Genomic DNA, 22518 nt, shown 5'->3' on the forward strand with positions numbered 1-22518 from the left:
CCTCACCTCTCTCTATCTTGCCGATCCGATTCGTCTGGGCAGACGAGACAAGGCATCCATCCGGCATCCATCAAACTACCTTAACTTAACAGTCCCGTCCGGGCAGACGAGACTCGACATACGTCGACCTTCCTTACCTCACCTTACCGATCCGATTCGTCTGGGCAGACAATACTCGGCATCTATCGACTTACCTTACCTTACGGTCCCGTCTGGGCAGACGAGACTTGGCATACATCGACCTACCTTACATTACCGATCCGTCCGGGCAGACGAGACTCGGCATACGTCGACATACATAAAACTTCCTACCTCTCTCAACCTCGCAATCCTCCCGAGTCAAGCTTACCATCAGAAATGGCATCGCACTCACCTCGATCTACGGTCTCTCCGAGCAAGCAAAGTCGGCCTCAACCAGATCATCCAGAATCACCCATTGTACCGCCGCAAGACTCGGAACCTGTCGGAACCAACAAGATTGAACCGGCCACCTTGGACACGACGGGCTTGGATCCTCCGATCCAGCAGCAGCCACTATCACGTCGAGCCCAAGTCAAGACCCCGGAACCTCAACCCTCACTAGATTGTATGAATGGGCACAAGGACAATACCGAGAGGTCACCAAGTACACCGGGACATCTGGCACCCTTCGATTGGGACGAATTCGAGAGCCGCTACGAACAAGCACTTGCTGGGGCCAATAATCAAGAGCAAGAGCTATTGGAGGAGTTCGATCGACTGGTGAAGGTACGTGGTGCAACATCCCAGCTTACACTGCGCATCTCGTTCTGACACTGACACTCGTGCAGTACTTCAACGTCTGGGCGTCCGCAGGTTCAGTTCATGACAACGAACGCGGAGTCAAAAGGTTTGTGGCCCGAACATGGAGCGAGCACGATTTCGGCTGCTAACTTTTCTTCCCACCAGATTGCAAACCCGCGAGAGATACGTCAAAATTGCAGAACAGAGTCTGGCGCAGAAGAAAAAGCACCGTCAGTCATGTCGTATTCATCCCAACTACTTCACCTACTGACTTGACACAGTTACCGAGGTCGTCCGCGCCTTCCAGAGTGCACTAGCCCTCCTAAGCCAGTCTTAACGAGGGAGCACTCTCTGGGTATTATCTGGGGGTCAACATCACGGATCCACGTGACCCACTCGCTTTCGACGTCGTACCTTACCTCGTCAGCGCTAGCCGGCAGCTTTACCGTTGTCAACCAGCAACCCAACATGGAAGCCCCTGATCTTCGAGTCCCTGAAATTAGCCAGGTTTGTTTTGGTCCCATCTCCCACGTGCTTTTGCCTACTAACCACCCTCCAGGCTGAGCTCACGTTCTTCAACGAAGCACACTTCTCCCAATCCGCTATCCATCACTTCGATACCGACTTCATGCGACCTTATCTTGAACGAATCCCACGAGTCACGAGTCACGAACTACACGATGAATGTTATGATGATGACGATGGTCTTGGCTATTACGAGGACGGGACGAAACGTACCCTCACAGACGAACAAATCGCCATGTTCAAACATTCTGAACTCGAAGCCTTGCGACGCGCCCAAGAACGTTCAACCCCTCGTCATGCAGCACGAAACACTCAGCTAGAGGCAATCAGCGCAGAGGATGCAACCCACGCTGAACTCACCCAGCTGTGTTCCGAGGACGAGCCCTCCACACTTTCCAATGCGGCAACCTCGAGAAAGAAGCGGAACAGGAAACACAAGAATCGTGAGCACGTCGAGAAGCCTGACCTGCGCAAGCGAACATGGGACCGCGTAGAGCCCGGCCTGGCAACTCTAGACTACGATTGATGGGACTCAAGATCCTTGCTCGGCTTCTCAGGCATCACAGCGGCGTCGCATCTCCTACGGCGATTGAACAAGCACACCACTCGCGACCCCGCTTGCCTGAAGAACAAGCCGGCATGGACTTGCCTCGGAGGCTGTCCAATGAGCTTTGAAAAACGTAAGTGATCATATACTTCCTGCCTCCCCCTCCTATGATGAGATCTTTTCGTATCGTCATCCTTAGACGGAAATCCTGCCAGGGACATTGTCCCTCGAGCGGAACGTGTCGAGTCATAATCTTCTCTCTGATGGTCACCATTCATAACACATTGTCATTGCCCTTCTGATTCTACAGGTTGCTGACAGTTCGCGATACTAGGAAAATACCAAAAAAAGGTTTAAATCAAAAAACAATCACCAAAATATTTGCAGGCGGCACTGTAGCTCCAGCTCCAATTATGTATGATTTGGGAATGTCAGAGTATCGACGGCGGTCTCAGTCCCCCGGAACAGACGGCTTCTCGACGCTGACTGCTTCCCGAGACGGACAGCTTCTTGAGACAGACAGCTTTCGAGACAGACAGCTACTCAAAACTGACCGCTTCCGAAACAGACGGATTCCCGAGCTGACGGATCCCTGAGCAGACGGATCTCAGAACAGATGGCCTCCAGGGGTAGAAACCTCTCTGAGCAGACGACCACGACCCTCGCGATCCCGTCCTGAATAAGCGGCTACCTGAATACACGGCGGGCCTGGTATACGGCGACGCTGAGTAACCTGCCTGGCTAAGTATACGGTCTTTCAGAACCACCAGATTCTTTGAACACACGACCTCCTCCCCTTCGCCGCCCTTTTTCTTTTATCTCCCATTTCCTGCCCCTCCCATCGCGTCCCTCGAGCCCGTTGCGCGTCAGAAGTCCTCGCGGTCCCATCCCATCACCTGCCTCTCTCATCCTCTCCCATTTCCTTCCATTCAACACCTGGAGGTTTCCGCGGTCCCATCACCTCCCTCTCTCCTATCCTCTGCCATTTCCCCTTCCATCTCCCACCTGGAAGTATCCGCGGTCCCATCACCTGCCTCTCTCCTCCTCTCTCTCATCTCCTTCCATCACCTACCACTCTCTCATCTCCTCCCATTTCCTCCCGGCCTCTCCTATTTCCTCCCATCCTCTCCCATTTCCTCCCATCCTCTCCCATTTCATCCCATCCATCGCCTGCCTCTTTCGTCCTCTCTCATCTCCCTCCATCCCCTGCCTGGAAGTTCTCGCAGTCCCATTCCCTGCCTCCTTCCCTCTACCCCCCGCCCTCTTCCAGCACCCATGTACTCTTTACACCTTTGTATACCCCAGTTTCGATCCCCATTCCCGTTCCGTCTTACACATTGCCCAGCACCTTCTAACCCTAGCTGTGTTCATGGAATCTGACGGTTCAGAGAGGCCGTATGCTTTGTCAGGCTAACTTCTCGGGGAAACTGTATACTCAGGGAGCCGTATGATCAGGGAGCCGTATAATCAGGATGCGACGCGAGGAGGTGTCGGAGGGGTCTGCTTGTTGAGGTGGATATCCTTGGCAGCCTTCTGTTCTGGGGGAAGGATGTTTGGGGAGATGGATGCTTTGGGGTGAAGGATGTCTTAGGAAGGGGTGGGTTTTGGGAAGCCTATGTCTTGGGAGAGGTCTGTTTTTGGAAGCCTACGTCAAGGGAGGCATATGTTTCGAGGGCTCTTTGTTCCGGGAGGCGGAGCGAGCTGTGTGTAATACATCGAGGGGGGGTTGGGGAGTTGGAGGGGGTCCGCATGTGGACCTTGTGAATTTGAGAGAGTCCAAGTGTGGACATTGTCGGGATATCGTCAATTTTTGGAAGGGGACGTACGACGGATGAAGTTTTGGCAGCCGGACACCTGTTGATACTTGGATCCAGGGCGGCAGAGATGTGGAGTTGGGAGTCATGGAGCACAATGCCGCCTAGCACAATCACCTCGTGTATATCACGACGGTCACTTCAATACAACTTGCTATTGAAGCCATCTAAGCAGTCCCTAATTCGACGTCCGAGAAGGACCGTGACGTGACTCCATGTTGCTCTCGCTGCACCTAGACAGCCCGGCAAGAAATTGATATTGCTACACTCGGTATGGTACGGTACCTACCTGCCACCTCCGAAAGAATCGAGTCAGAAAACTGGCGTCCGCATCTGCATGTGGTTCTTCTGTACAGCCTCATATTTATAGATCTGGGTTTCTAATCAACATGTACATACCTACGTTAGTCTGCGCTACGCACAGCTTGTTCGGTATGGAGAGTGGAAAACTCTGGACAGATAGACATAAGGGGATTCTCCCTGTACGCTTCCCTGTGAACCTGAAAGTCTCAGATGTAGAAACATTGTGCGGGTACGACGATTAGACGAAGGGTTTCTGTTTAATTCTACATAGCATGTCAGGTGAACTCTTCAGTGGGAGATCTGTATCTCTGTTTCCGTTGCCCGAAAGAGTACCAAATTAATAGGCACCTATAGCGATGAGCAAAGCTATCATGGCTATGTATCAAAACGGAACACCAAATCTGCACCAAATCCTTCTGAAGCTCACCACTCCGGATTACTGTGGCCACCAGGATTAGCAGAACCAGCCACCGTCTGATCCGAGCCGTCCCATCCACCGCCAGCAGCAGCCGCTGTCTGGGGTTCCGAGTTTCCCAATACATCGCCGTAATCACCACCATCCTGATCTTCAAGTTCAGACGGTATTGCGATATTGCTACCGGGAAGTGACTGCTGCAGCTGAACACCCGCCTTCCTAATCTGCTTCTCGAACTCGGTCAGCCTTCACGAACTTCTTCGGGTGGCACGCCACGGGACTGAAAGCCAAAAGGGAGATTCGATCTCGTTGTCGGACTCATGTCTGGAATGCCTGTCTGCTGTGGTTTGTGCCCTGATCTTCTTGCCTTTAGTGTGCGAGCAGCTCTGGTTGTCATGGCCGGGTTCATGGCAAATCGAACACTTCGGGGAAACTTGGGGCAGTCACGGCTCAGGTGGCCGATTTCTCGACACTTCCGGCAAGGCTTGTTCGTGGGACATTGGCCGGTACAATGATCTCCATTGCACTTCCTACACTTCTTCGGTCGAGGGCAATCCTTGATCAGATGGTCGGGGGAGTCGCAATTGTGGCATCGACGTGAAGGGTCCTTCGGACAGTCCTTGCCCATATGACCCTGTTCATCGCAGAGATTGCAGGTACCGGTGAAGGGAGGCTTGTCAGGGCAGTCGTTAGATTTATGATCCAAGGTGCGGCAGTAACTGCACATGAGGCAATCCGCTCGAGATGATCGTCCTTGTGGCAACGGCGGCACAATTTCGTCTTTGGCTTCCGACAATCCTCTGTAACATGGCCGTCATCGGAGCAATTGCGGCAGACCAATGGTTCAGGGCACCGGGCAATCATATGGCCACGCTGGCCGCAATTGACGCACCGCTTGCCGACATTTGGACAAGTCGTTCCATTGGGCAGCTCAACGACCATGTGAGCTTGAGCATCGTAAAGCTCTTGGTATATCTGTCTGAGAATAAAATGGTCGACGTCAGGATCCTTCGAAATCCATTTGTAGCTGTTCGCATGCACCCCTCGGTTCATGAGAACAATCTCGGCCTGGATTGAACACGACAGGGCAACGCAAATGCGACGAGTATCAGCGCAAAAGCCTGGCTTCGTTGTTTGGACGAGATCCACGATGACAAGATCCCGAGAATCTCCCTGAGAAGAATCTAAGGTGCGGACTTCGACGCGCCATTTCTTTTGCGGTGAGAATCTTGTCCTGGAAAGCTTGTCGAGGACGCGTTCATATGCCAATACTTGGGCCTTGTAAAAGGGCAAGATTAGGACTCGGGCCAGAGCATCACTGTTCACCGCTGTGAGGGTGCAGTCCTTGAGGTACTTGACTACCTATTTCGTGACCCATTCAACGTTGTCCATGTTGTATGCCGATGTGCCTAACTTGGAAGAGGACGACCAAGGAAGCTCAAACAAGGAGGCGATGTTGGAATTTCGGCAGCGAAGGGCAGATGCCGCGCAAGAACTCTCCGTGTGCCTCGACAGATGGCGGGTAGAGGTCTGTTGGGTCTCTAAACGGATCCATGACATCGCCATAGATCAACTTTGAGACAAGCTCACACAAGTTGAACGATGGTTGAGCCGAAGGCCGGGGCTACGATGCCAGCATTTACAAGCCGTGCCAAGGTTGATTGACGACGCTGGAACTCGTATGGATTGATTATCAACTTTGCTTGACCGTGACCAACGTGCACACCGAGCTGTTTTGGATCTCCAAACAGACCGAGGAGTTGCGGTTCGAAGCGTGCGATCGCAATGAGGAGAGAGAGCTCGCTCATGCGGCAAGCCTCGTCGACCGATACGAAATCCAAAGCCGGGCCGTACGCTGTCCTGAACTTGTAGTTGTTGGCAGCCACAGGGGTCGTCGCCACGACACCGTTGAATTGTGCTAGGAAGTCTTGGTACACCTTGAGGACGCAATTTTGTAACTTGGCCGTTTCCGAGGGCTCAAGTTGACCAGTTCGCTGCACATCGTCTAGGGATGAACTGACTTCTGTATACTTGTCTCAATTCTTCATGTAGAAGCTGAACGAGGCTGTATGGAGAGACATCTCGGTGCAGCGTGGAGCACGGGCGGAGCGGCGGGCCTTGTGCATATCCGTCGACAGCTTGGACAGTTGGTGGTGGGCAAAGAAATGGTCCGTCACCTTGACGACGGCATTGCGTGCCTCTTCTTCGTCAAACGGGTCGCCAAACGTCATTTCCCCGCGGCTGTACATCCACTCGTCGATTTCGCTCTCGAAGTTATGCAAACGTACGACCATGTCCTCCTTCCCTAAGGCTCGGTGATGCTTGGCCATCTTGGTGGCAAAATCGTTGACGGTGTTGTTGGAATTGACAAGATGCAAGATTTTGCATGGATGCTCCTTATCCTTGTCTCCAAATTGCATCATGAGAATTATGAAGATGATCAATGTCGTCTTTCCAACTCCTGCACAGCCAGCATTCATGCTGAGCCTATGTGGACAAGCGGCGAGCTGCTCGTAAAGCCTCTTCTTGTCATTGTCGAAGTCATCCCACATCTCTTGCAGGTACTTTGACACTCGATTTCGATCGTTCAAGATGTAGGCCATGTGTGGATAGCTGTCGAAGATGTTGTAAATGTCGGACGCGTCAACTTCAGGGAAATCGAGCTGCCATTTGTAGAGACGGAGAGACCACTCAGAAGGCGGAGGGTTAACGCCTTTCGGGATGTGCAGGTCATTGATCGCGGAGACCTCAGCGCACATGGTCCTGTCCGACGGGTGCGTTCGGAACCTGGCCTTGAGTGGCCTGTTTTTCGTGCACCATTCCCGGAACAAGCCATCGAGCTTCGCATCTTCCTTGTCGGAAACTTTGAGCATGGGAACGTCCACGTCGATAGGAAGCCGCTCTTGGCCCTCGGGAACTTCGTCTTCCGGTTCCAGCGGAACGGTAACCATGTAGTAGTGAACGTCTTGCTCCTCATTGAAGGGATGTGCCATTCTCTCCGCAGGCCAGAGCGTCTTGCCATTGTTGGAAGTCTCGTCAGCTCCGAAGCCATCGTCAGCAAAATCATCCTGTACCAGGGCAGTGGCGTGGACGATGCCTTCATTGAAGCCGCTGGTAACGTAGTCCGAGATCCGAACTTCCCATTCCTCAATGGTCTCTACAGATCTCTGCTGAAGAAGTCGACTGGTAGTCTCCTCATCGAGACGCTTGGCGAAGTACATGCTGAGAGACTCCATGATAACCGAAATACGGTCAGGTCGGTTGAGGGCACCTCGAAGCACCGATATGAAGTTACTAATCAGAGTTTCAACAGCTTTAGCAGATGAGGTAAGAGGATTGCGTCGCTTGCGCTCGATGCCGATGATTTGGATTAGACATTGGTTGCCCTCTCTCGGGAGATAGACGTCGTCCGTAGAGGGAACGACACGCACCACAAATCGTCGATTATTCATGACGTGTGAAAGCTCCATGGCATGGATTTCGTACTCACAGCCGCGGAGTGCCTCTGAATTGCCCGACTCCATGTACTGGTCGTAAACCGCACCCATGACCTGATACGCAAGCTGCTCTTCTGCATCATGAAAGCGAGTATTGGCTGGCAGGCGCTGGAGATCGGGAATTTGGCCAGGCTCATCTAGTCGAGGACAGTTACCTAAGTGCAACTGATGTACTTTAAGAGACGCTCTGAAGGCCCAGGCCAGAGGCTTGACAGAATCACGGCCAATTGGGGTCGTGTCCTGCTGCTGAATGACGGCAAGCAGTTTTGCTTGGTTCTCCATCGTTTGTACAGGGAGCACGTCGGAAAGGCCGAACATGAAGCTCACTTTCACAACACCCTCTCGGGTTGATTGCGAAATGAGTTGTTTCAGTGTCATGAGCTTGTCGTGCAAATTCGGATCGCGAGCCTTGACCTTGTTAATCAAGTAGGGGTCGATATCTAAATACGCCTTCGAAGCGATGAGGTCCATGATGTATGCAGAATCAGGGAGTTTGTCGTCAGCGACCTCGCTGTTGAACTGCTCCAAGTACGGCTTCACCATATCGGGTGACTCGAGGTGCCGTGACTCAACTTTTGTCATCGCTGGGCCTTTGATGATAAGCTTCGCAACAGGCTCTCTCGTGACGTTCAGAGCAAGATTTCCGTGCATGACTCGGCATATCTACCACTGTAGAATGTCGCGTAGTGACGGAAAGCAAAGGAATCCTTGATTGGCTTGGCCAATTTGGCAGCGATCTCTGCAGAGGGGGTACTGAATGGCTGAGCGTTGACCATCAAATAGGCGAACAATTTGGAAGTCTCGTATTTGGCGTCTTCGCTCGACGGATTTTCATCCGAGGCCAAGAAATAGGCTAGGCACGCGTCCTGTATAGTTTGCTTCGTTGGTGTTAGCATTAGGACGGTTGGCATCATGACGGGAAGACGACTAACCAGGTTGTCGGCACCCTCATCAGCCTGCTCAGAACCCCAAAGATGCCGAGCAACCACAGTCGTGGCCTCGGCGGCAACTCAGCTGCAATATCGGCGAAATCATTTCCATGGCCAGGATCAGGAGGCACATTGTCCTCAGTCGGAGAGTTCAGCTCGGCGGGAGTGTTAGCTTTCTCTGAAGCCATTGTCTGGTGAGGATAGATAGTAAGTATACGGTTACAGTGAACTTGATATAACCCAAACGACAGTTGGGGTTCGAACACTTACCATGTTAGTGACGACCGACTGGGCGTCAAAAGCAGATGTCTGCGTCAGATTCTCGCAATTCTTCGAGGTAGAGTCTGCCATATGATTCGCCTCTCAGTACCATGCTTCGCCTAAGAAAGTGAAGGACACGATGGAAAGTATGGAAATGAACGGGCAGGAAAATGTGCTCGTTAATTATCTTGGGAATCAACTTCAGAATTGGCGAGAGATAGTAAGGGATCTAAACCGAGAAAGAACAGGACAGTGTTAATTTGAGCCACGCGATGCAGAGCAAATCTCGAGGTCGTGTCCGGAAATGTTGGACAGAATGGAGGCGAGAACCTGTTGGGGTGGTTTTCGAGATGCGGAGTATGTGAGCATCTGACAAAAAACTGTGTGCTTACCTTGAAAGATGTGGAAATTTTGTCAAAGCATCTGTGACCTAGCTTTGAGAAGAATCGGGACCGCCTGGTGAGGGTTGCAAAGGTCTAGAAAACGGTGCGTTAGGAGGGACGAGAGAAGAAGAAAAGACAAGACAAGATATCGGGGATGCTTGTCAAGGTGTGGAAAAGAATTACGAGGCGGGAGCTGATGAAGGAAGGGTATATTTAGGTAGGTAATAGAGAGTGTATCCAGTACTTGGCCTGACTCACCTCGAAGGCAACCGTCAGTATGGTAGGTCTGTAGGCTGTGGCGAAGAGAGGGAAATATTTACCTGGCTGCACGAAGGAGTCAACAAGCGTACAAGATAGAGAGTCCACCTACCGCACCATGGTCTGTCGGCACAACATATTATCACTTCTACGGCAATCCGTGCGCAAAGTGGTAATAAACATTGTGATTATCTGGTGATGATTGCTAACCAGTTCTCCCCAACTGTTTGCATCAATACAATTCTACAATCTTGTCCAGACAAAAATCAGCTGAACGCAAAACATCTTGCAAGACGTGAATCCCTTCTTTTGAGTTTCTGGCTCGTGCCCCCCTGTCGTACCTACTAGCCTATCTCGAGTCCCCTGTCCTCTCAAGGGAAAGTTCAATGATATTTCCACCACGGTGGTGACGGCGGTGGTTTTGGGAGCAGCTATCTGCCTCGGACCTTGGGCAAGATTTCTTGGCCGCCAGGTCAGATTTAATTCGTCGTGATATGCCTTCGGGAGTTTTGAAATTGACGGCTTTAGTGTCTTAAGGGGGGCTACTGTTTTGATGACCTACGAATCTTTGCCTTGGAGGAACGCGGTCTTATTCATACATTTTAGAGACCTTCTCTTGAATCCCGGTTTATCCATTCTCTTGGCGATAAGTCGTTGAAAAGCTACCCCCCGTTGGCCACACCAGCGAGGAGCCCTCGACATACCCCAATCGTCGGGATCGATCTTAATCGGTGGCCATCAGTGACGTCGATTTTATATATGGGTTGTACTTCTGTCGTGTAACTGCCCTGTCGATGCCCTGCCAAAGCCTTGCTGTCCTGGTCCGCGAAGGCGCAGGAGACTCAGTAGGCCACATGAGTAGGTGTGCCAGGCCTTGGGCGCCAGTGTAGGCGCCGCCTAGACGAAACGGCCATGCAGCTAAGGAATTATTCCCGCCAGCGGATGATGTCTACATGTGTAATGACGGTGCAACTACAATGATCAAACGTGGTTCGTTGGTACAAATGGTCGGATGCCACTCTATTATACGACTTGGCGTGAGAATTATTCACTCCCACGGACTTTCAAGGGACGTCAGTCAGCGCACCGGACTTGACCAAGGTTTGCCAACGGGTTTGACGTAAACTGCTCGCGCCGGAATATCACCATACGCTGGTATCTAGAGCTAGATGTCGAAATATGCTCAAGTTACAGCTACCGCCTCTCAAATTAGCCAGTGGTACCCGTTGTCCAGATTTTTTGGGTGTGGTGGTTCAAACTTGTGACCTTTCGGTGTAGTCTGTAGCTCCCTGCCCGGGAACATCGCGCCATTGCCTCTGAAACCCATGGAGTGATGAAATACGGTAGGTGATATGGTATAATCTGTTTTTGAATGAGCTTTGCCTCATTTTCAATGGGCATGCCCCAGCGTATAGTCATGTACTGTACATACAATAGCACTAGCCCCGGAGGAAACACGTGATATATCACGTGGATACCGGTATCCAATGCTTTTGTGGCTAGGCACAGACCCCCCTACGTACACTTCAAGTGGCTTGCTGCTGTTCCTTGGTTTCCCCTATTTCTCTCCAGCCTTAATCTCATCTGCCAGAATCTTACAAACTTCTGATTCAAGATGGTAACCTTCTTAGCTAGACATTTCGAGTGACATCTGCTCCCTAGTATTGCTTGAGCCCGTCTAGATGTCGGTCCAGACAGTCGTTGACAGCGTGGTATTATATATACCCTAGTAGATCTTAGTTGATCAATTAATCTAACTACACAGTGGTGTATTTGCGCTGTCGATGCTTGGCATGAGGAAAACAGCATGCCGCCGGCGTTTGCTTGACCGTCGCCGGTACCACCCGCTTCGCGCTCGTTTGCCGCGGGAGAGAGACGACGAGGATGGGGTGAATTTGGAGGGCTGGTCGCTAGCAGGCGGCACCGCGCATATTCGTGGCCGATGCGATGATGAAGCGGTGTCGACGAGGCGGGTCGATACCCCTGCTGCAAGCCACGCTCGTGCCGCTTCTGCTGCGGGCCTATTCTCTTGGCGTGCCGTCTTTGGTTGAATCCAAAAAAAGGATCCTTTGCATCGTGTCAAATGGCAGGAAGCAGCAGGGGTGCTGCCTTCCCCGCGCGCCTTGTGTGGTTGATGCCAGTTGGGTCGGCGTCTAGATGCAGCGTGATCCCGGACTTGATTGGCTCGCTGGCACCCGGACGCCCTCGCGTTCTATTTTCAGCCGCCGTCAATCAAAATGTTCGTCCAGTCGAATCCCATGCATGTCATTGTCAACCTCCTCTCCTCGACCCCTCCTCGTCAACCAAGCTCCCTTGTTGTCTAAAGGGTGTATAAGCCAGGCGCTTAGGGATGCCCTGCAGATTCTGCAGCGGCAAGGCTCTTCCCGATGAATCGCTCTGTCTTTTTGGGTTGGGGGTCGGGCCTGATGGTTGTATTTTTGGCGGACCAGCATGCGCACAGAGGTATAACTCTGTAATAGCACCCAACCTCTTGCTCTCTTCTTTGCTCTGGGATAATACTGGCTCCATACCGATGCTCCCAAACTGTCGGTTCTATCTGTTATGCTGTTGGAACCCCATCCTTGACGCTTGATCTTTGGTGCCACTTCCTCTTCATCAGTGATCATGCGCCGGTAGCAGGCAATTTCCCCCCCCTCAGTAACCAACCCATTGTGAGCTCTGCCCGAGCGAGACCACGCCAAAAAAAAAAAAAAAAAAAAAAAAAAATGTCCCCGACGGTGCCCTCTGGAGGGTTCTCTCTCTTCCCAAACACCAACCCATCACGGCCACCCTCGAGAAACCAGACACCCAGGCCACGAGCACCCACTCCTCAGTCTGCAGTACAGGAACCATCTTCGGCGGTGGAAAGGACCCCTCCCCGGACCGGGAGGAAACAGTCGATACGTAGAGCAGGGTCGGTAAGCGACGGGAAGCAGCCTGTTTCCAATGGAAGGCCACCCGAAGTTCAGGTTCAAATGTCATCTCTCGGGAGCGGCCATGATCCCGTGATAGATAGGCCGGCACCTGTCGCCCTCGCAGTCGCCCTCGCAGACGTCCCTCCGCGGTGCGAGACCGCCTTCTCCGAGGCCCAGACCCTCGTCCGCAGCAACAGCAACAGGTCTCGCAGTTCCATTGCGAAGCCGCCCATCATCTCCGAACCTCCGGGAGCGTCGTCTTCATCGGGTGCGGAGCAGCCGGCCCTGAGATCCATCTTCCCGACCTACAACCCTAACCTGCCCCTGGATCGCCAGGAGTACTTCCCAACCCAGGCCAGCCCCACGCACATCCCCCGGTCCGCCATAAGCCGGCCGCTCTACAGTCCGGAGCCGAGAACTCCTGGCCCCGCCTTGAGAAGTCCAATGTTGTCTGCCGCAACCCAGATGAGTGCTGGATCGACGGGCAGATGGCCGCCAAGGACCGCGGAACCGCCCGTGATCCCGCCGACCAGCACGACCGAGGAGCTCACGGGGCTATGGAAAGTCGCCAACGGATGGAAAGCATCCGCGTCGGAAGGGCGCGTGTATTGCCTCGAGATGACATCCGAGAGAGATGCCCCCGTTTACGCCCTCTCGTCGTCCGCCGACCAACCGTTCTACAACCTCCGCCTAGACCCAACCTCCACATCTGCCTACGTCACCCTGTCGCGGCACGACCCGCAGAAGCCCTTCAAAGGCGCGTCCGCAGCCGGCAGCAACGCCTCGGCGGGCAACGGCAGCAAGACCGAGGGCAAGCACTGGCAGGAGGTGCTGACGACGACGCTGGAGGAGGAATCGCGGCGGCACCCGCCGCACGACGGGCTCGTGGCGCTTTTGTACCCGTCGGCGGCGGCGCGGATGGCGCTGGAACGGCCCGACAGCGCGGCGACGGTGATGCTGGCGGAGAACGAGTGCGCGCGCCTGGTGTGGGATGCCGACTCGGGAAACCACTTCCTGGCGCACCCGGCGCTGGCCATGCCGTTCTGCGTCACCGTCGAGCGCAACGCCGTGTGGTCGAGAACCGAGTATACCCTCGAGCATATCGAGTCGCCGCGACACCTCGCTCGCCTGACACGCGACGGTACGGGCAACGGATGGCTCGAGATCGATACCGCCATCGCGGCCAAGATCGACTCCGTCTACCTTGCCGACGTTGCGGTCACTGCCCTGATGTTGGTCGCGCACAAGGATGATAGGTTCGCTAGGGCCGAGGTCTTCGAGCCGCCTCCCATGCCGGGCTCGCCGGCAGCTGGGAGCATCGCCTCCGGCCAGGCAGGGAGCGGCCGCGGGAGCAGGCTGGGCCTGCCGGGCTGGAGGGACAGCAGCGGCGGGCGCGAGGAGAGGTTGGCAGGGAAGAAGATGACGAAGAAACAAAAGAAGAAGACGGCCGGCGGGGGGGGTGGGAAGCGGCGGATGGAGGAGTTCGAGATGGACATTGAGAGCCAGGACAGCGAGATGGGGAAGCTGGACCGCAAGGAGAAGGAGGAGAAGCTGCCTGGCGTGGTGCGGGCCCTGATCAAGATCCTGACGGCGGTGTTCAAGTGCGCCATCTGGGTCGTGTCGATCGGGTTCAGGGCGCTGGCAGCCATTGTCGGGGGGCTGGCAAAGTGTGTAACTTCTAAGGCGTGAGATTGGGAATGTCTGTTAATCTGACCTTGGGGCAATGATGGGATCACGGGAGGAGCGGGCATGGTGGGTTTCTCGTCACGCAGCGAAAGGGTCTAATGAGTGTGTGTGTCTTGTGTCTCATCATTTTGGCGTTGGGTATCGCATAAGCATCCGGGGCGTGGCCAGCTAGATACCTAGGCAGCTAGCTACCCTCGCTCCCTGAATAGGAGGACCAAAGGAAAAACAAGAGGGAAGTCCTACGGAAGGAAATGCCCTCTTCCAGCTTATCTCTTCCGCTCTCGAGCCTTGACCTTCTTTCCACTTTTGGTAATGCCGCTGTACGAAGGTGTCTTTGCCATCTTTGCCCGTTGCGCTTCCAACTCTGTCTCCGCGCCTGTCAGAGCTCTGAGCTTTCTCCTTGCGGTCTGTAGCCTCCGCTGTAGCCTTGCGAGCACCTCCGCCTTCTTGTCGGCCTCTGTCTCAGCATCCGAACCGTTGCCGTCGTCTTCCGTTTGATCCTGTTTGCTCAATATTTGATCCCTTTCTTCGACGTCGTCCGTGAAGACAATCTTCCTCGGCATCCCCCCAGCCGCTGGGGAGACCTCCTGGTCCTCGTTCTCGTCGTCCTCAGCATCTATGGGGAGATCCGCCCCGCCGCCCGCCAGGATGACCCGCTCCCGTAGGGCCGCGACCTCCTTCGCCGCCACGTTCCGCATCGTCCGCAGGTAGCCCATGTCCTGTGTCTTGAGCAGGCGCACCGTCTCGACGTCGAGGGCCTTGTTGCCGCGGTCGCCGTCGATGGTCCCCGTCCAGGCACGGCCGCGAGAGAGGCTGGTGCCGGCGCCCTGGCGCGACATCATGCCGAAGTAGAACTCGTCCTCGTTGCGCTCGGCGGCCTTCTGGCGCAGCGACTTGAGCTGCGTCTTCTTCTTGTTGTGGTCCTTGGCCCGCAGCGAGTAGTCCTTGTGCTTCTCGAGCATCCCAAGCCGCTGGCGCTCCAGCGGCTGGGCTCGCTCGCGGTGGGAGCGCCGCTGGACGGCGTTGCGCATCGACGACATGGTTCGGTGGACTTTTTATGTGTTTGATTCGGGTTCTCGAGGAAGACACCTTTAATCGGGCAGGTATTGTGTTCTTCTGGTGGTCCCCGGGCTGGAGGAATTGAAGCGAACAAATTTTGACCGCCTGGAGGGGATGCTTATCGATAAGAGCCCGCTTGGCAGCTCGGCCGCTAGTGATGTCGTGGAACGCTCGACTTGGGCGCCCTGTAAAAACTTGGCACATAGTTGATGGGGGGTCGCTATGGTTCCATGTTGTGCACCCGGTCTATCCCTGTGGTATAGGTACGTGCTGGAAAGTTCCTTGCGAGCCTTTGGCCTTGCGCCCATTAGATGCTAGACTCGTAGTAAGCTTAAATGCCATGGTACGAGTTCACTCTTTTAAATAAAAATAGACAGTTCTACCCCACCTACCCCTGGCAGAACCATCCAAGGCAGCTTTCTCATCCTCCCTGCCTCCCAAGCACCAAGTACTTGATTGTAGATCTGAGATCGCCACGCGACGCACTCGGGGAAGTAATCAACGAAAAGAATCCAGCACGGTATGTTTCGAGGCGCCAGGTGCGGGAATGTCGAGTTTGGGGTGGCCGCGTCTTCCGGGTACGAGGAGGAACGGAGGGAGCTATCCTGATTGGCTGTACCAGAGAACTGTACCTCCAAACTTGCTCCTTTTGGGAATCGTTCCAGGGGGTCCAAATCTGAGGACTGCGCCTACCCTGTCGATCCTAAGCCACAGGAAGGAGCATGCGATCAGCGGTGGACCTGGAATTCAGCGCGCCGCAGGATTGTCAGTCCTGCTGGTCTTCCTCCTGGTCTTCCTCCTGGTCTTCCTCCTGGTCTTCCTCGACGACTTGAACAACCTCCTCGCGACCTCCCCGCCGGGTCTCTAATGACACGGATTCCGCTCTTTGAAAATGGGTCTAATCGGTGCTCAGCGCACGCTCTCCCGGCTGGTTGCCCTCGCCGTCTTCGGCATCTTGGCCACGTATCTATTGCTTAGAGGGCTCCCTTTCCAGGGCGACTGGAAGTCATGGGGCTACGTCCGCAGCAGTTACGACTGGGAAAAGCGAATTTTTGAGTACCCATTTGAGCCGTCGGACATGATACATCCCCCGTCGGGAACCCCTCACAAACTGCGCCGAATACAGCACGACTTCTCACACGAACCCAAGGACAAGGCGCACGACAAGCTCCAAGACGAGCGGAGGGAAGCGGTCCTGAACACGGCGAAGAAGTGCTGGGAAACCTATCGGGAATTCGCCTGGGGCCATGACGAGCTCAAGCCCTCGTCGTTGGTAGGAGCAGATCCATTTGGTGGATGGGGTGCGACACTTGTCGACTCGCTGGACACTCTTTGGATCATGGGCCTCAAAACCGAGTTCAAGGAGGCCGTGAAGGCAGTTGGGCTTATAGATTGGGATAAGACTACAGCCACCTCGTGTAGTGTCTTTGAGACCAACATTCGCTATCTCGGGGGCCTGCTGTCTGCCTACGAGCTCAGCGGCGAAAAGACCTTGCTCCGTAAGGCATTGGAGGTTGGCCACATGCTCTTCGCGGCCTTCGACACGCCGAACCACATGCCGCTCGGAACGTTCTATTTTGACGAGGCTAAGGCTGGCGGGATGACGGCAGGCAAACGTGTGTCTCTGGCTACAGTTGGGACCCTGTCGCTGGAGTTCACGCGGCTCAGCCAGCTCACGGGAGATCCAAGATTCTACACTGCTATCGATGGAATCAAGCAGCAACTGATCCGGACTCAAAACACGACAAAGATCCCCGGACTGTGGCCAACCTATATCGACTTGCGCAATGGGTTCCTCGTCGAGCACGACTCCTTCACGCTTGGTGCTTCAGCAGACTCGGGCTACGAGTACCTGCCCAAGATGTATGCCCTGGTTGGAGGGCTAGACGACTCCTACGCAGAGATGCACAAGCTGGCAATGGAAACCGCGCGAGAATATTTGGTCTTCCGTGCGATGCTGCCCCGCTCTCCGGGACCATCCGCCACCTCTCCAGGACCATACCCAGACGTTCTCTTCTCCGGCACGGTTCTCTCCAAAGGTCAGGACATCAACCTCCACCCTGCGATTCAGCATCTCGGGTGCTTTGCCGGAGGGCATTTTGCCCTTGGAGGGAAGCTTTTCGGCCTAGACAATCACGTCAAGGTTGGTGAACAGATTGCCCGAGGCTGCGCATGGGCATACGGCGCTTTCCCCGCTGGTGTCATGCCCGAGGGCTCGGAGCTGATTGCATGCGCGGGACCTGATTCCGCCCCCTGCGAATGGAACGAGACAAGGTGGGACAAAGAGGGGGACAAAAATATCCCCAAGGGCTTCCAAAAAGTGCGTGATCCTCACTACCTGCTGCGCCCAGAGGCGGTCGAGAGCATCTTCATCTTGTACCGTATCACCGGGAAGAAGGACCTGCTGGATCTTGCTTGGACCATGTTCGAGTCTATCAAGAAGGCGACCGAGACCCCCTTTGCCCACTCAGCGGTTGCCAGCGTCCTGGCTGGCGGACCTGATATAAGGACCACAGATTCCATGGAGGTAAGACACCCTGTGCAGAGGCTGCTCGGTGTTGGTTGCTAGTGGCTAATCATTTTATTTAGAGCTTCTGGCTCGCCGAGACCTTGAAGTATCTCTACCTCATCTTCTCCAAGCCTAACCTGATCAGCCTCGACGACTACGTCTTCAATACCGAAGCTCATCCGTTCAAGATCCCGAAGCCGAAGCGTGGAAGCAAAGAACACTAGGCCTAGAACGGGTGACGGCACTCACGGAAGGGGGTAGGAGACTATGAGTATGCTTAAAGCCACAGCAAGAGAGGGCTGGATAGCACTGACCTTTCTGTTGTGTGTAGCAAAGGCTAGATACTAGGACTGGAGGCGTGGTAGGACGCTGTATTGCCTTGTACTGCCGACCCTGTTCTTAACGCCGCACCTCTGGCAAGGTTTCTTAAGGGGAGGGGGACGGAGTCGTGTTGAAGCAGTGTCGCGAAACCAGCAGGAAACCAGTAGCAATTAATAAGGTGGTGCCCATCACCGGCGTCCTGCATGTCCCTTCCTGTATTGAAGAGATAAATCCATGCTTGAAAGATTGGCTAGGCGTCGAGGTAGGAAACGTAAGTCCTGACTGCATCCTGGCCAAGCCGCGTAGAATTCTTCGTCTGGGACACCCTTTCATACTTTGATTAATCAGGGGTTTCCCAACGGGGCCATGAACGATGCAAACCCCCCCTATCATGATGCCTCTGCCTCGCCAGCTCATTGCGGTTCCTCAGGTACATTACCTTTCTCCGACATTGCATAGATTCCAAAATGTATCACGACTCTATTATATTTCCCAGACTCCCAGCAGCCCCTTCAATCGTCATCACCATCATCATCCCCTTCCTCATCCCCGCTCATCTCCCCCTGCCTAAAGACAACCTTCTCACACAGCTGCAAGCACTTCCTAACAGGCAAGCCCACAACATTGTCAACGCTCCCCTCGACCCTCTCGACAAGCACCATCCCCCCGATCCCCTGCACGGCATACCCCCCGGCCTTGTCGGCGCCCTCCCGCGTCGCGACATAGCCATCGACGACCTCGTCGGGCAGCCCATCGTCGGCGGCGGCAAAGTAGACCCTCGTCTCCTCCGTGTGCATGGCAAGCTCGTAGCCCGGGTGGCGGGCGTCGGCGCGCGGGGCGAGCACGCACACGGCCGTCAACACGCTGTGCCAGCGCGCGTCCCGCAGGTGCCGGAGCATCTGCGCGTGATCGGCCGCGCCGCGCGGCTTCTCCAGGACGCGCCCGTCGCGCGTCACAATCACCGTGTCGGCGGCGATCACAACGTCTGGGTCCGGCGGCGCGGGGGAGGAGGAGGAGGAAGAAGTTTGTGATAGTGCGGTTTCGTAGACGTCTAGGCACTTTTGGCGCGCGGTGGCGGCGACGTAGCCGTGTGGGCCGAGGGTCTTCTTGTCGAGGTCTTCGGGCTTGGTGGAGGGGATGATTTCGAGGTTCGTTAGGCCGATCTAGCAGGGGAGGGCAGGGGGTCGTGGTTGTTAGTCAAGAGATGGTGGGGAGCTGGCTGCCGGCTGCCCGGCTCTGGGGAGGTAATAGGTGAGTGGAATGGGAATTGCATACTTGTGCTAGGAGGGCTTTCCGTCGCGGTGATGCCGAGGCGAGGATCACCCTCTTGGACTTGAGGTAGTTGAGGATCGGGAGCTCTAGAGGCAGTGGCCCCTTGCGAGGGGGGGCGCTCTGGCGGAGGCGGATTCCATGTTGGGCTGCGGCGGTGATGTAGCCTGGAGGAGCTTCGGATGGTGTCATTGGATCCATTGCTGCAGGTCTTGGCGCAAAGGCGTCTTGTTTAGCTGAGATGGTAGGCAGGTCTCGGCGCGAATGATGGGAGAGCTGGTCAGCTCCTGCGTAAGGCTATGATGGTGGGAAGTGCTGCCCCGCATCACCTAAGGCAAGCAACTGCTGCGCCGCCCGTGCTTTTGTCTTACCTTATCTTATCGGGTTATACTGTAGTTGTACAGTACTGTACATACCGCGTACGGTATTTACACATAATTACCACCTAACCTGTGTAACCAGGTTTCCGGCACCGTCACATGCTAGTACTAGAACATACATGAACGTGCAACTTCAGGCCCCGACCTGGCCAGCACGTAACGAGCGACCCCCCCATTGAACCCGCTGGCCATATTTCAAACCTTCTTCAGCACTGCCCCCTCCCCCCATATATACACTACCATGTCGTCCCCCAGCAAGCCCGCCTCCCCAGGCCGGGAAGGCGGCGCCATAGCGGGCGATGACAAGCCCCGCCTCACGGAGGAGGAAAAGAAGCAAAACCACATTGCCTCGGGTATGTGTCTGTCTCTATGCTCCTGTGCAGCCTTCCAAACGACCCGGCCGCTGATATCATAACCTTCTTTGACAGAGCAGAAAAGACGGCAGGCAATTAGGGAGGGTTTCGACCGGCTGACTGAGCTGGTTCCCGGACTGGAGGGCCAGGGGCGTTCAGAGGGGGTGGTCTTGAAGCGCACCGTGGAGTTTATGCGAGAGAAGCTGCAGGAGAGGCGGGATCTCGTCGCGAGTGTCGAGAACGAGGGCGGGCAGGTGGATGACAGCATGAGGCGGTAGGAGGTAAAAAATGCTGCTCCTACGCTCCTAACCACAAAAGCTCACTTACAGTTTCGCAGGGTATCGCGTTCACGAGCTGAACGAAGAGAAGCGGGGGTCGGGTCAACCACAGCCAACAAGTAGTAGCCGGGACAAGAAGATCACGGGTTCAACTCGGATAGGACCGTCGAAAGACGAGCCCCATCCAAGCTGCGGGATACCCAAGGCATCTGGGGAGCGAGGAGCACCCTGATAGCACCCCGACCGTGTCACGGGCCATCGCGAAGACAGCCGGATTCACGCCCCACAGAAGGAATGAGTCAGGGGCGAAGAGGCCATGCTGATGATAGCGACTTACTATGACTACACATGTTGATAACGGTAACGGGCTGGGCTGGCTGGGCTGGATGTGCAGAGGAGAGGCGCGGTTGAGAGGAGAGACTTCATTGATATGATTCTACTTTGGCTCTCATGAACTCAAGAAGCTCTTCTGGCGTCATCTCCAAGGACTTCTCGGCCTTCGAGTCGGTGCCTTGGGGTATCCCAGCGGTGTCGATAGTAACAGATCCCTTCGACACATTCCTAGGGCCAATTACAATTATGATTCCGTATCCTTTGCTCTTCGCCTCACGCACTTTCAGTGCGAGGCTACGAGGACTGTCATCCACGTCAACAGTCAGTTCCGAGGGTTGTATCGGCCTATCCATTAGGCTGCCGTCCCCGCTCGTGACCGCCGTTCCCAACAGCGTGTCTCGGGTCTTCTGGGCCCAACCAACAACCGGCGCGCTGTCGTTGACGGTGAGAATCACGGCTTGGCGGGGATTGAGCCAGAAAGGCCACTTCCCGTCGTAATGTTCTATCAGGAGTGCCATAAGCCTCTCCACGGAACCAAGGACAGCTCTGTGGATAAGGACCGGGCGGACGGAACCGGAGACGGCTAGAAGTTCCGGGTCTGTCGTCGTTTCGCCCTTCTGCTCCAGCTCTGGGGCTGGAGCCTGGTACTCCAGCTCAAACCTCTTGGGCAACTGGAAATCTAGCTGTATGGTAGCGGTCTGATGCTCCTTGCCGTCGGAGTCCCGCAGTATGATGTCGATCTTTGGCCCATAGAAGGCCCCGTCTCCCTCATTGAGTGTCCACTCCTGGCCCCCCGCGTCAAGCGCCCTTTTCAGGGCCCCTTCGGCGCGGTCCCAATCATCGAGGCTTCCAATGTAGTGCTCGGACGGGCGAGTGGACAGCGCCAACCTGTAGGGGCCGAGGCGGAACACGCTGTAGGCGACACGGACAAAGTCCAATGTCCTCCGGATCTCTTCCTCGACCTGCGCCGGCCGGCAGAATATGTGCCCGTCGTCCTGGTGGAAGCGCCGTACGCGCGTCAGGCCGCTCAGGGCACCAGAAATCTCGTTGCGGTGGAGGGGGCTGAAGTCGGCGTATCGGACCGGCAGGTCGCGGTAGCTGCGTCGCTGGGAGGCGAAGATGAGACAGTGCCCGGGGCAGTTCATGGGCTTCAGGCCGTACTCGTCGTCTTGGGCGTTCTCGGAACTATCTGCACGTGAGGGCGATGTGCTCGTCACCGTGAACATGTCTTCGGAGTAGTTCTCAAGGTGGCCTGACTTTGCCCACAGAGCCTTCTTATAGATCGTCGGAGTGATTACTTCCTGGAAGCCGTAGTAGACGTACTGCTTGCGCAGGAAGTCGACGAGCCGGTTGAAAATGCGAGCGCCATTGGGGAGGAATATTGGCGAGCCGGGGCTATATATCGATGTTGTAAAGAGCTCTTGTTGGACCCCGAGATTTCGGTGGTCAGGCGGGATCCTCGGGGGAGGAGACGAATGCGACGAGCATTGTCGACAGTGTTGGCGCGACAGAAACAAGACGGGCGACGGTCGAGATCTATGCAGACTCCGCGGCATCCATCTGGCAGCCCGTGAACGGAGCATCCCCTTGCAACTTGGGCTTCTCCAGCCTTCAACTCTTCAGTATCGCCAAAGATTGAACGACCTGAAGGGGAGCTTTCCCTCATTTTTTTGGTTTCCCGCTTTCCGCTCGGGAAGTCAAAACAGCTCCACACCCAAATT

General features: G+C 55.1%; 10 protein-coding genes across 10 annotated transcripts; 5 read left to right on the forward strand and 5 right to left on the reverse strand.

Annotated features, from left to right (window-relative positions):
• Positions 1-357: 357 nt before the first annotated feature.
• Positions 358-1099, forward strand: QBC33DRAFT_559309 (uncharacterized protein; the record flags this gene model as incomplete). Its single annotated transcript, XM_060429961.1, has 4 exons — positions 358-747; positions 810-868; positions 928-992; positions 1044-1099. The coding sequence occupies 4 exons, from the start codon at positions 358-360 to the stop codon at positions 1097-1099; spliced, it is 570 nt and encodes a 189-aa protein (XP_060283398.1).
• Positions 1100-1132: 33 nt separating this feature from the next.
• On the forward strand, positions 1133-1930 carry QBC33DRAFT_80309 (uncharacterized protein). Its single transcript, XM_060433089.1, has 2 exons — positions 1133-1269; positions 1322-1930. Exons 1-2 carry the CDS (start codon positions 1231-1233, stop codon positions 1811-1813), a joined length of 531 nt encoding a protein of 176 aa, XP_060283399.1. The 5' UTR covers positions 1133-1230; the 3' UTR covers positions 1814-1930.
• Positions 1931-4283: 2353 nt separating this feature from the next.
• QBC33DRAFT_80396 (uncharacterized protein) lies at positions 4284-5522 on the reverse strand. Its single transcript, XM_060433091.1, has 2 exons — positions 4734-5522; positions 4284-4590 (listed from the first exon to the last, which is right to left on the reverse strand). Exons 1-2 carry the CDS (start codon positions 5091-5093, stop codon positions 4375-4377), a joined length of 576 nt encoding a protein of 191 aa, XP_060283400.1. The 5' UTR covers positions 5094-5522; the 3' UTR covers positions 4284-4374.
• On the reverse strand, positions 5523-9284 carry QBC33DRAFT_587570 (uncharacterized protein). Its single transcript, XM_060431519.1, has 5 exons — positions 9063-9284; positions 8810-8983; positions 8531-8729; positions 6468-8447; positions 5523-6389 (listed from the first exon to the last, which is right to left on the reverse strand). Exons 1-5 carry the CDS (start codon positions 9141-9143, stop codon positions 5953-5955), a joined length of 2871 nt encoding a protein of 956 aa, XP_060283401.1. The 5' UTR covers positions 9144-9284; the 3' UTR covers positions 5523-5952.
• A 3037-nt stretch (positions 9285-12321) lies between these two features.
• Positions 12322-14429, forward strand: QBC33DRAFT_80482 (uncharacterized protein). Its single transcript, XM_060433094.1, has one exon. The coding sequence runs from the start codon at positions 12421-12423 to the stop codon at positions 14296-14298; it is 1878 nt and encodes a 625-aa protein (XP_060283402.1). The 5' UTR covers positions 12322-12420; the 3' UTR covers positions 14299-14429.
• A 1-nt stretch (position 14430) lies between these two features.
• Positions 14431-15687, reverse strand: QBC33DRAFT_80432 (small-subunit processome). The gene has a single exon (XM_060433092.1). It carries the CDS (start codon positions 15333-15335, stop codon positions 14562-14564), a length of 774 nt encoding a protein of 257 aa, XP_060283403.1. The 5' UTR covers positions 15336-15687; the 3' UTR covers positions 14431-14561.
• Positions 15688-16246: 559 nt separating this feature from the next.
• On the forward strand, positions 16247-18087 carry QBC33DRAFT_451852 (glycoside hydrolase; the record flags this gene model as incomplete). The annotated part of the gene is made up of 2 exons (XM_060424628.1): positions 16247-17881; positions 17944-18087. The coding sequence occupies 2 exons, from the start codon at positions 16247-16249 to the stop codon at positions 18085-18087; spliced, it is 1779 nt and encodes a 592-aa protein (XP_060283404.1).
• Positions 18088-18258: 171 nt separating this feature from the next.
• QBC33DRAFT_539486 (Maf-like protein-domain-containing protein) lies at positions 18259-19922 on the reverse strand. Its single transcript, XM_060427997.1, has 3 exons — positions 19825-19922; positions 19460-19664; positions 18259-19347 (listed from the first exon to the last, which is right to left on the reverse strand). Exons 2-3 carry the CDS (start codon positions 19652-19654, stop codon positions 18697-18699), a joined length of 846 nt encoding a protein of 281 aa, XP_060283405.1. The 5' UTR covers positions 19655-19664; positions 19825-19922; the 3' UTR covers positions 18259-18696.
• QBC33DRAFT_80473 (helix-loop-helix DNA-binding protein) lies at positions 19842-20694 on the forward strand. Its single transcript, XM_060433093.1, has 3 exons — positions 19842-20186; positions 20262-20467; positions 20516-20694. Exons 1-2 carry the CDS (start codon positions 20075-20077, stop codon positions 20462-20464), a joined length of 315 nt encoding a protein of 104 aa, XP_060283406.1. The 5' UTR covers positions 19842-20074; the 3' UTR covers positions 20465-20467; positions 20516-20694.
• A 177-nt stretch (positions 20695-20871) lies between these two features.
• QBC33DRAFT_539491 (putative threonyl-tRNA synthetase) lies at positions 20872-22457 on the reverse strand. Its single transcript, XM_060427998.1, has one exon. It carries the CDS (start codon positions 22378-22380, stop codon positions 20887-20889), a length of 1494 nt encoding a protein of 497 aa, XP_060283407.1. The 5' UTR covers positions 22381-22457; the 3' UTR covers positions 20872-20886.
• Between the last annotated feature and the right edge of the window lie 61 nt (positions 22458-22518).

The sequence above is a fragment of the Phialemonium atrogriseum genome (assembly GCF_030411735.1).
Source record: "Phialemonium atrogriseum strain 8032-3 unplaced genomic scaffold QBC33scaffold_13, whole genome shotgun sequence".
Lineage (NCBI taxonomy): Eukaryota > Fungi > Ascomycota > Sordariomycetes > Cephalothecales > Cephalothecaceae > Phialemonium > Phialemonium atrogriseum.